Below are 12,261 nucleotides of genomic sequence, written 5' to 3'. Positions count from 1 at the left end.
GGAGTTGAAAACATGACGGATGCCATCCATGATAAGAATACTAGTAGAGTTAGGTTTCTCATCGACAGCCGTCTTGGGTAGTGTAAAGGATGAACTATGGCTGTGTATCTCTCATACGTTACTAAACACAGTCCATAAACTGAAGCATACATTGTCATCATGACAATAAACTGGCTCCTTACAAGTCGACAGTAAAGAATCCTTGCTGTGAAACTGGTCTCCAGACTTAGAGCCAACATCTGATTCATAAGATGATAAATAAAGACACACAAACAGGCAAGACTGTCTGTGACTGCAAGATATGCCAATAAGTAATTTGTCTTATTATGAAGATATTTAGTATAAAGGATAACTATCCATGCGAGGGTATTTAAAGCCATACCTAGTAGGCTCTCGGCCATTCTTAATTGATAGATCCATACCTTGCTGTTTGTAATGTCTTCCTCACTACTGTTTGTCATTGATACATTTGCCATGAATGATGGTTGATTGATAAATCACAGCAATAGTCAAGCTTCTTGTGGCGTGGCGTGGCCTAGCGGTAAAGAGCACCGGATTTAAGCTCTGGTGTTTGATCAGCAGAGTGTTGGTTCGAGTCCCAGTCGAGACACTTGTTTCTTTAAGCAAGACACTTTACCATTATTACTTCGTAAAGTTGGGGAGGTGGTGCTTTCTACTCTACCAGCCAGGCTTCTGATGGATGACACCCAAGCCTACATCTGTATGGACTGTAAAGGGGTAACTCTGTTTCAGCACCAGGAGTAAAGTGGCAACGGCCCCTGGCAAAAATAAATTGTAGCCCACACCTTGAAGTGGCCTACAGGCCTTGCGTGTTTGGGGACTTGCTATAAAGAAAAAATTAGTTTGTTCTGGTCAACAGTTCATCCACAAAAATACGTCTTACCACATTGATAAAGTCAAAGATGAAGATAAAACATTTCCTCCGGTGGAGATGGTCTGTTCTTTGTTCTGGTTAACAGTTCATCCTAAAAGTGACGTCTTACCACATTGATAAAGTCAAAGATGAAGATGAAATATTTCTTCTGGAGGAGACGGCCTGTGCTTGTGACACACAACTTTTCCTTGAGCATCCAGACAAAGAATGAAAGCTTAAAAAGTTGTCGGGTTTGTGCGGCCTCTACTTGTATATTTACTGTTAATAAGTCATGTTATTATTATTGATCAACTGTGTACAATCATGGCATAGTGTAGTGAAAGCTACAGCTGCTCACCATCTCCATGTTCATGTATATTTAATGTTAATAAGTCAGGTTAACATTATTGATTGAGTTCATTCCATCATGTGTGTTGATCGTGTTCTGAAAGCTACAGCTGCTCACCATCTCCATGTTCATGTATATTTAATGTTAATAAGTCAGGTTAACATTATTGATTGAGTTCATTCCATCATGTGTGTTGATCGTGTTCTGAAAGCTACAGCTGCTCACCATCTCCATGTTCATGTATATTTAATGTTAATAAGTCAGGTTAACATTATTGATTGAGTTCATTCCATCATGTGTGTTGATCGTGTTCTGAAAGCTACAGCTGCTCACCATCTCCATGTTCATGTATATTTAATGTTAATAAGTCAGGTTAACATTATTGATTGAGTTCATTCCATCATGTGTGTTGATCGTGTTCTGAAAGCTACAGCTGCTCACCATCTCCATGTTCATGTATATTTAATGTTAATAAGTCAGGTTAACATTATTGATTGAGTTCATTCCATCATGTGTGTTGATCGTGTTCTGAAAGCTACAGCTGCACACCATCTGCATTTTGTTTAATAAAGGGGGTCACTAAGTTCACATGATGCATGTCAGAATGAGAAGCCATAGTTGTTGTGCACCCAAGTTTACAATACAGCCTGGGAAGCGGCAGCCACGGGATCACCTTGAGGGGATGGGACTTTTTTATTTCAAAAACAAAGTTATAAACCTTGAGGGAAAGTGATTGGTAATTATTAGAAAATTTATGGTTGAAGATAGAAATATTGGCTAGAGCAGGATTTGAACTAACGACCTCCGGTTTAAAGTCATTACCTTACATCTTCCTAGCCATCTGAATAGAGACTGTGTTTTCTTTCCTTTTAACACGGCAACCCAAAACTTCTTTCAATCCTTGACGGAACTTCTTGTACTTAAATTCATAGATGACTGGGTTTATTACGGAATTCAAATAGAACAAACAATTGGTAATCTCAAAGACTAATTGAGCCGTATCTGAGCTACAGAAAGGCACTAAACTAAACTCAAGTTCATTATTTGGGCAAATCAGGTCCAATAAGTAAGCTGGAGTCCATAGGATAATGAGGGCGCCGAGCACCATCTTAAGCAAGCTTACTAAGCGTTGCCTAGCAACCAGGAGACTCAAAGCGGCTTGTTTGACATGTTGTTGCTTCAAGTATTCAGCTTGTTTGCTTAACGTTGCTTGAATCTTAAAGTATGCCCAACACATGAATACAATTGGGATCAAGTAATGTGTAAGAAATAAGACCAAGCTGTGGACTATTTGAAGTAAGGGATGATAATAAGAGATATCTCGACAAGCCTGATTGGGATTAGGGCTAGCTCCAATTGTAAAAAGGAATGGAAGAGAAATAACTATTGACCCTACCCACACCAAAGCAAGAAGAACCTTTATCCGTTTCTTGGTTAACTTTCTTGGATACTGAAGTGGTTGAACTATACCAATATATTTTTCTAATGTAACTAAACATAGACTGTATCCTGTACAAAAGCAGCAACTCCAAACTAAAAAGTAGCTGACCAAAATTCTACAGTACAAGTCTTTTCCCAAAGAACTTTGTGGTACAAAATGAATAATTACACATCTTTTGTTTGCAACAAGGTAATGAAGGCAAGCAGCAATGCAAGATACAGTATCAGCAACAGCCAAATTGACCAGTAAATAGTTTGTGATATTATGCAGAAATTTGACTCTAAGAATTACAACACAGACCAAGATATTGCCAAGTACACCACAGAATCCAAGTACAATCATTACATAACATACTACCTTAATAGCATCAGAGTCCTTATTGTCATTGGTTGTTGGTGTAGTAGAATTCATCTCGGATGCATTCATCTTGTTTAATAATACTTCAAGCTAGAGTTACTTCAGTTCTTTTTCTTTCTGACAAATGTTTTTAAATGTCAGTTTTTCCTCTTGTGAAGGTCCACTTTGCTGAAGACCTTTGTACTTGCACTTGTACTTCTTGGACTTATTTAATACCATAACCTTGTTGAAGGTCGTAGGGGCACCACAGCTGGTTTATTGACGATTGTGCACTATCCAATGCGGTCCTCCGTTAATCTCTGCAAGGTGTTGATTGTCAGGCCCGTCCACTCCTGGATGTTGTCTTCCAATCGTTTCCTTTGCCTTTCTGAAGACTTTTCCAAGGATTAAAGATGTGTTTATCTTGAATAAGGTTGTGCGTAGCACAGTGTAATCATTTCAATGTTGAACTTCAAGATGTTGTTTTCTCACGTTGTCTCAACTTGCATACTGATCGAAACATCGAGTTGAAACTAACAGTTCTTTTCAGAACCGCCCAAACTCATTAGAGATAGTCATTACATGGTGTTACCGCAAACCTTTCCATATTGTTTTTCCACCATGCAAGGTTTCAAATGTTACTTAACTTTCTTGCTCTGGGTGTTAATATGTAATAGTTTCCTCAAGTCCAGCCAAGTTGCAGTTGCCAAGAAGAGTCTCGTATTCTGAGCATTCATAAACCTACAGTACTGCAACTCAAGAACCCACTTCTTAAAGTTTGCCTTTCTTTTTACTATGGAGAAGAGTTGCTCTATCCATCTAGAAAATGTTGAATCTCATCTGATGATCACCCTGAATAATCTTAGATTTTAGAATCAAAGATTGTCAATTTCTGTATTAACGTTGCTGGAGTAACAGTTTGAAGCAAATCAAACTCTTGAGTTTATCAAAGCCATGCCATCATTTACAATCCAGTTGTTTGTTAGCTGATGACCATCCTTAACTCTCGTATAAACAGAGATGATCAATTTGCTCGTTTGATGTAAATTAATGACTGTGTTTTTGTGTGTATTGAAGCTTGTAGATGGTTGAATCCCGATTGCATCTTAATAACAATGATCCACCAACCAATCTCTTTGTTCACTGAGTAGAGTCAATTCTTTACTGACATAAATGCAGTGATGAAAAAGGTGCATGTTCAGTTAATTGCAAATATATTAGTTTTTGATCTCAACTTGTCAATTAAAATAGTTTATTAGGGAACTAGAGGGTTAATATTCCGTGATTTGAAGTCAGTAAGAGATTAAAAACATCACTCAAGTATTAGGGTTGAGTTGCTTATTATAGATGTAAGTGTCGTGGCCGAGCAGTGAAGAACACCAAATTCAAACTCTGGTGTTTCTGATCAGCAGTGTGTTGGTTCCAATCCCCAGCCGTTACACTTGTGTCCTTAAGTAAGACACTAAAACATTGCTTCGTCCTTCGGATGGACCGAAAACTGTTGGTCCCATGTGTTGTGTAAGGCATGTGAAAGAACCCAGTGCACTTACCTAAAAGAGAAGGGGTTCGCCACTGTGTTCCTTGCTGTGGCTTATGAAAGTGCCATAGCACCTTGTAAACCCTTAAAGTGCCATAGCACCTTGTAAACCCTTAAAGTGCCATAGCACCTTGTAAACCCTTAAAGTGCCATAGCACCTTGTAAACCCTTAAAGTGCCATAGCACCTTGTAAACCCTTAAAGTGCCATAGCACCTTGTAAACCCTTAAAGTGCCATAGCACCTTGTAAACCCTTAAAGTGCCACAGCACCTTGTAAACCCTTAAAGTGCCACAGCACCTTGTAAACCCTTAAAGTGCCATAGCACCTTGTAAACCCTTAAAGTGCCATAGCACCTTGTAAACCCTTTAAGTGCCACAGCACCTTGTAAACCCTTAAAGTGCCATAGCACCTTGTAAACCCTTAAAGTGCCACAGCACCTTGTAAACCCTTAAAGTGCCATAGCACCTTGTAAACCCTTAAAGTGCCATAGCACCTTGTAAACCCTTTAAGTGCCACAGCACCTTGTAAACCCTTAAAGTGCCATAGCACCTTGTTAACCCTTAAAGTGCCACAGCACCTTGTAAACCCTTAAAGTGCCACAGCACCTTGTAAACCTTTAAAGTGCCACAGCACCTTGTAAACCCTTAAAGTGCCATAGCACCTTGTAAACCCTTAAAAGGTGCTACATTATGGGTTTCAGAATTCATAACTCAATAACCTATTTTTCTGTATCATTGTATAAAAGGCCTTGAGTACCTTGTTGGTAGATACGTGCGCCATATAGGACTACAATATTATTATTAATATTTATAGTACCCCCAAATAGTGACACAATAACTGTTTCCTGTCAGCAAATGATCTAATGGACCTTTAATTGTTGTTTTTATTAACAGCATCTGATGTTGACAAGAATCTGATTTTATATCACTACCATCCAGGAGGTAAGAATTACTCTTTATTAATAACAGTTTCTAGCAGGCATGATATTTAGTCTGATTTCTGGGGGGGGGGGGGGTTGCCCTTGGAAAAATTAGGGAAAAAATTTATTACACAGCCTTTTAATTCTGTTAAAGCCTAACCATATCTGTCTTAACCTCCCCGCCCAGAAAACTTCAAGTGGGTAAGAATATTGGTGGTGATTGGTTCTTAATCTATTATTTGTGTTGTTCATTTATTTTGTAGCTCGTGAGAGTTGTGGTGGAACTCGGCTCTTACGTAGAGCAGATATTAATATTGGCAGCCATGTTAATACCTTTGTGCGTGTTCGATGTAAGTTGAGTGATCCTGCATCTAGTAAACCAATCTCAGGTCCAGCTGAACGTAGACACACTGTTATATATGGTAAGTATCTTTCTCTAAGCAGGTATACTCTGATGGTGAGTCGTGGTCAAGTCAAGTACCTTGGACTTAAGCTGTGACGTTTCTGATCAGCAGAGTGTGGGTTTGAGTGCTGGTCTTGATACTTGTGCCTTTAAACAAGACAGTTAACCGATATTGCCTTGTCCGGTAGATGGAACATAAAGCTGCTGTCTAGGCTGTAGCACCTTGCAAACCCTTATTACGTGCTGAATAAAGGGGTCTCATACTAAATAATTAAGGGGTTTGAGACATCCGTAGATGAAGCACGATTTATTGTAAGAACTAGTTATTTTCCTTGAGTTGAGTTTCTAACAGTTTAACTTTTCTACCAAGTCAGCGTTATTCAAATTCTGATTTAATTTTCTCCTACTACATTCAAACTGTTGTTTGAAGTCTTGACTTTGATTTCTTTTGCCTGATGTTTCTACCCTAGTTTTTTGTGTGGCCTTCGTGAAAAACTCTGCTAGGGTCGCACTTCAGGCAATTTACTTTGGTCATGTTGGTTGTGCATTTATAACATAGGTCCTTTTGACTAATTCTAGTTTCTTATTCGATTTCTTTTCTATGACAGCATCTTTAGATGGTAGTCTTGGTCTGCTGCTTCCAATGACAGAGAAAGTCTACAGACGTCTTCTTATGTTGCAAAATGCTTTGACTACTAGTGTCATGCATATGGGAGGACTCAACCCTAGATCACACAGGTAGTCAAGTCTTAGAAATCTTCGTATGAATTCCCTTTCTTTAAAAGGGAACTAGACTGATGGTAATAGATGTTATTTTAAAGAAGATGTTTTGTTTTGACTCTTACACACCATGTTTATTAAGCACTATGTACTCAGTACATTCCAGAGTTCTGTGTAGAAATCAAAATCAACAGGCAAGAAGCAAATCACTCAGGTTGGATTCAAACTCATGACCTTAGGATGGGACTGCCTCTAGCCACTGGGCATTAATGGTTTAGTGATGTGACATCTGCTTGAGCAATGTAAAGGCTGTGGGTGTGAATCTTACCTGAGTGATTTGCCTGTGGATTATTCACAGAGCTCAGGGATGTACCGAGTATACAGTGTGCTTAATACACTTTGGTGTTAGGGTAAAAACAAAACCTATACAATGATTGCGCTGTACAAATGACTGATGATTGATTGATCTGTCTTTTAGAAGGTCAAAACTACATGCGGACAAACTGTTTTCTTGCCTGTCTTTCACCTCTATGGACCCTTGTTTAATTCCCAGGCAGAGTCTTGCATATGGATTGGGTTTTCAGTCCCTACCTGGCTATAAGGCTTTTGAAACTCTTCATGGTCATATTTTGGTAATGAGAAATTTCAGACTTTTATTTGAATTCAGACTTTTTAAAGTCCTGCCTATTGAACAAAACTGTACTTTTCTCAAATTTGAATAAATTAGGTTCTTTGATGAACATCTCTACCACCGAGGATATCGCTTTCAAAAGCTCCTTGGAATCTCTTATTCTAGGGTCTGGAAGTGACATGATTGTAGCCATAGTCACAACCCAAACAACTGCAGTTTCCCATGGAGTCATATTTGGATTTTGTATTATTTGATTCTTTTATTTCTTAGGCATATTGTATCCCATCAACGTATGCTGAGTAACCCACATCGTAATATTCTAGATGGAGACCTCCTGTATCGATATACCTACCTCAGTGTAGTAGAGAAGAATGAATTGGCTAAGAAGATTGGTACCACAGTAGATCAGGTAAGATACGTTTCGTCTTAGATGAGTTTTTAGTCTGTTATTGAGTCTTTAGTCTGTTATTGAGTCTTTAGTCTGTTATTGAGTCTTTAGTCTGTTATTGAGTCTTTAGTCTGTTATTGAGTCTTTAGTCTGTTATTGAGTCTTTAGTCTGTTATCGAGTCTTTAGTCTGTTATTGAGTTTTTAGTCTGTTATTAAGTCTTTAGTCTGTTATTGAGTCTTTAGTCTGTTATTGAGTCTTTAGTCTATTATTGAGTCTTTAGTCTGTTATTGAGTCTTTAGTCTGTTATTGAGTCTTTAGTCTGTTATTGAGTCTTTAGTCTGTTATTGAGTCTTTAACCACTAGACCACCGAGCTAGCCCAGTGGTTAGAGGTAGTTTAAAACCTAAATATTAGCAGCAGGACACTATTAAGTATATAAGTATATGGCAACTTTTGAGACTTTTACTAGCTATGTGTTAAATAAGTTGTTCGTATAACCACCCCCATGGTATAATTCTCTAATTGATTTAGAAACTTTTTACTAGCTAAGTGTGTTTCCATTTTATATCAGTTGTGTGTATAACCAACTCTTTGGTATAATTCTCTTATTGATTTAGAAACTTTTACTAGCTAAGTGTGTTTCCATTTTATATCAGTCGTGTGTATAACCAACTCTATGGTATAATTCTCTTATTGATTTAGAAACTTTTTACTAGCTAAGTGTGTTTCCATTTTATATCAGTTGTGTGTATAACCAACTCTTTGGTATAATTCTCTTATTGATTTAGAAACTTTTACTAGCTAAGTGTGTTTCCATTTTATATCAGTCGTGTGTATAACCAACTCTATGGTATAATTCTCTTATTGATTTAGAAACTTTTACTAGCTAAGTGTGTTTCCATTTTATATCAGTCGTGTGTATAACCAACTCTATGGTATAATTCTCTTATTGATTTAGAAACTTTTACTAGCTAAGTGTATTTCCATTTTATATCATTCGTGTGTATAACCACCCCTATGGTATAATTCTCTTATTGATTTAGAAACTTTTACTAGCTAAGTGTGTTTCCATTTTATATCAGTCGTGTGTATAACCACCTCTATGGTATAATTCTCTCCTCAGATCATGGATGACTTGATGGATGTAGAGAGATTAACAACACATTTCTAAGATGACATCCTTGAGACTAAAGTCTTCACATTCCAAGACATGTTGATATTTGATGCTTTAATACTGGAGCGATTTACTTCTACCACACAGCTTCAGTTGACATCGATGTCAATGCCAGGATTAGTTCTAGATTCAGTAGACATTTAAGAATGAAAACTTGTACTAAAAATCACTTGTCATACTATATAAATCGTATGATTTGGCCCGACTTCATAGAGTTGCTTAAGCAGAAAGTATTGCTTAACAATGTTCTGCTGTCGTAGCAGGAATGAGCAGGATACCAGTAACAAATGCTACATGGGACATGGTAGTTTGGCTGGTAATGTTATTAACGTTATGTGCTTAAGGGCAGTGGACACTATTTGTAATTACTTAAAATAATTATTATCATAAATACTTTCTTGATTACGAGTAATGGGGAGAGGTTGATAGTATAAAATATTGTGACAAACGGCTCCCTCTGAAGTGACGTAGTTTTCAAGAAAGAAGTAATTTTCCACGAATTTGATTTCGAGACCTCAGATTTAGAATTTGAGGTCTCAAAATCAAGCATCTGAAAGCACACAACTTCGTGTGACCATGGTGCGACAAGGGTGTTTTTTTCTTTCATTAATATCTTGCAACTTCAACGACCGATTGACCTCATATTTTTACAGGTTTGTTATTTTATGCATATGTTGAGATACACCAACTGTGAAGACTAGTCTTTGACAATTACCAATAGTGTCCAGTGTCTTTAACCCTATACACCAACTGTGAAGACTAGTCTTTGACAATTACCAATAGTGTCCAGTGTCTTTAACCCTATACACCAACTGTGGAGACTAGTCTTTGACAATTACCAATAGTGTCCAGTGTCTTTAACCCTATACACCAACTGTGAAGACTAGTCTTTGACAATTACCAATAGTGTCCAGTGTCTTTAACCCTATACACCAACTGTGAAGACTAGTCTTTGACAATTACCAATAGTGTCCAGTGTCTTTAACCCTATACACCAACTGTGAAGACTAGTCTTTGACAATTACCAATAGTGTCCAGTGTCTTTAACCCTATACACCAACTGTGAAGACTAGTCTTTGACAATTACCAATAGTGTCCAGTGTCTTTAACCCTATACACCAACTGTGAAGACTAGTCTTTGACAATTACAAATAGTGTCCAGTGTCTTTAACCCTATACACCAACTGTGAAGACTAGTCTTTGACAATTACCAATAGCGTCCAGTGTCTTTAACCCTATACACCAACTGTGAAGACTAGTCTTTGACAATTACCAATAGTGTCCAGTGTCTTTAAGCACAGGCTTATAAATCATCTTTGAGAGGGCAAGGCCATTTTTATTGTGAAGAAGTGTAATGGGAAGCATTTTAAAAGTCTATGGATAACCTATGAAGAGGCACCGAGGAAAAGACCAGGGCAATGTACATTGTAGACCAAGCCTGTAAAACAAGGCATGTTAAGCAGCTTTATGAAGAGGGAATAACAAGTCATCTTTCCATTCACTTTGTATCATCAAAAAAAGTTGCAAGTTTTGTGCTGGGATGCAGAGATTGGATTGTGAGGACCTTTGATATTTACTTGGAGACCATTTCATTATTTTTCAGCCTTTTTTTTAACTTTCCAAGAGTAGCCTTCTTAATGTCATATTTTGTTTACTGATGTGGAAAAGAATTCACATGTACATTTGTAACAAAATGCTTTTAAACTTTCCAAAAAAGTGTTTATACTAAGTACAATTGGGTACATTCGGATATTAAGTAGTTTGTACAAATTGCTTAAAAAATGTACATCAAATATTTACAAAATGGCCACAAAGCCTGGATTTGGCATGTCTAAATGGAAGAAAGTATAAGAGCTTGCATTTCATGGAGATTGCACTGACGATTGTTGTCAACTTTTGATATGAAGGAGAAAGGAGGCACATCTCAAAACCAGTAAAGCTGCTTGTTGTGTTGAACCCATCTATTGAACCCTATTCAATGTACCAAGTGAAATTTCAGTTCAAAGGTCTAACAAACGAGGCTTATGTTGACATACATGCATGTGGTAGTTTAGTTACAAAACACTTTTATTATTGTTTGTTCATTTAGTCAATGACCTTACAGATTGAAATGACGGCATTGTTAAATCACCTCAACTGGGTTTTGTTAATGTTACAATTTTTAGTAATGATTGTGTTATTATTTTGATAAAGTATTTGTCATCTGCTGTCAGCAGGTTACAATAATTTCAATTGTACAATTTCAATTTGTTTCCATTAACATCATGTTTCTTTCTTTTGAAGATTAAAAGATACTATTTCTCAAATGTAATTAGTAGACTGTAGTTTTTATTTTGTGTAGTTGTAACACTTTCACTTCTACACCCAGGCCCCACACTTTCCTCTTTTCAAGCAGTTTTTTCAGTTGTGTCTAAATGAGAAACTGCTTTAAAAAGTCTTACTATTGACAAGAATTCCTGATGGACGCAAGATAGTTCTTTGTTGAAATGCCTGGGTGGATTGCTGTTGTAGAGATGAAGCCTGCTGTACATTGTACATGTATTTGGTGTGATCTTAAAACTCTTTGCTGGTATCCTTGGTTGACACGAAGCCTGTTGCAATGCATTGTAATCTTTCCATTATTTCTTAACATCCTCATCATTAGTCTTAATTGTATCTTTATCTTGTTTGATCATTCTTGCATCATGTGGTAAAAGATTTGGGATTCCATCAGTGATCTTATATGCTACTCCTAACTCGTCATTTATCAGCTCAGATGTTGCCTCATCATACCTGCATGTAAGCAAATTAAAAACAATTGAATGAAATTAAGTTTCGTTCCCCAAGATGCTATCAGAACAAATAGATTAACATCAAACTTTGCAAGTCAAGAAAGGCCAATTTCATAGCGCATTATGTACTTAATGATTTCTTTATTAACAATTTGTGTTTCACAGGTTGGACAAGAAAATTAGGCATAAGCTTGCTGCGCATTCACCATGAATTTGCATAAGCACTGTAAGTTTAGGATGCCTTTTCCTGTACTTAATGGTGGTAGATGGGTAGACCCAGTAACGGGGGTGCTGTATTCCTTTTTCGAAATTTTGACATTATCGGTATGACCGATAATGATCGGTATGACCGATGTCAAAATTTTGAAAAAGGAATACATACAGCGCCCCAGTTACTGGGTCTATTAGATTGGTACCAATTTCTCAATTTCAAGTTAAACAAATATAAGGTTAGTAAAGTAAAGTCCAACATCCAAATCAAATAAATAAAACCCTTGTATTGTTAATTGGAAGTAGATGTTTAGAAAGTGCCGGATACGGACATTTTTATTCAGTGGCACAATCATCCTGATCATTCAAAATTCATATGAATCATCATAAAATTCATACATAGACATGAAATAATAGCTGCCCAACATAAAACACACCATTTTACATAGTCTAGCACATGCCTGGGCATGGGATAATTACCATGAAGGTCTACCTCCATGACAGAC

The 12,261-nt window shown here is 37.2% G+C and overlaps 1 protein-coding gene across 1 annotated transcript in view; it reads left to right on the top strand.

Annotated features, from left to right (window-relative positions):
• Positions 1 to 9,057, top strand: part of LOC117289072 (cleavage and polyadenylation specificity factor subunit 1-like) — a 51,028-nt gene extending 41,971 nt beyond the window's left edge. The window contains exons 38-42 of the mRNA XM_033770015.1: positions 5,432 to 5,479; positions 5,721 to 5,879; positions 6,469 to 6,598; positions 7,482 to 7,620; positions 8,724 to 9,057. Of these exons, the coding sequence (XP_033625906.1) occupies positions 5,432 to 5,479; positions 5,721 to 5,879; positions 6,469 to 6,598; positions 7,482 to 7,620; positions 8,724 to 8,771 (524 nt within the window). The 3' untranslated portion in view covers positions 8,772 to 9,057. The remainder of the gene's footprint in view (positions 1 to 5,431; positions 5,480 to 5,720; positions 5,880 to 6,468; positions 6,599 to 7,481; positions 7,621 to 8,723) is intronic.
• Positions 9,058 to 12,261: the final 3,204 nt, after the last annotated feature.

This window comes from Asterias rubens, chromosome 4 (genome assembly GCF_902459465.1).
Source record: "Asterias rubens chromosome 4, eAstRub1.3, whole genome shotgun sequence".
Taxonomy (NCBI): Eukaryota; Metazoa; Echinodermata; class Asteroidea; order Forcipulatida; family Asteriidae; genus Asterias; species Asterias rubens.
The sequence above is the reverse complement of the archived record's forward strand: the minus strand, read 5'-3'. Positions and strand labels throughout refer to the sequence as shown.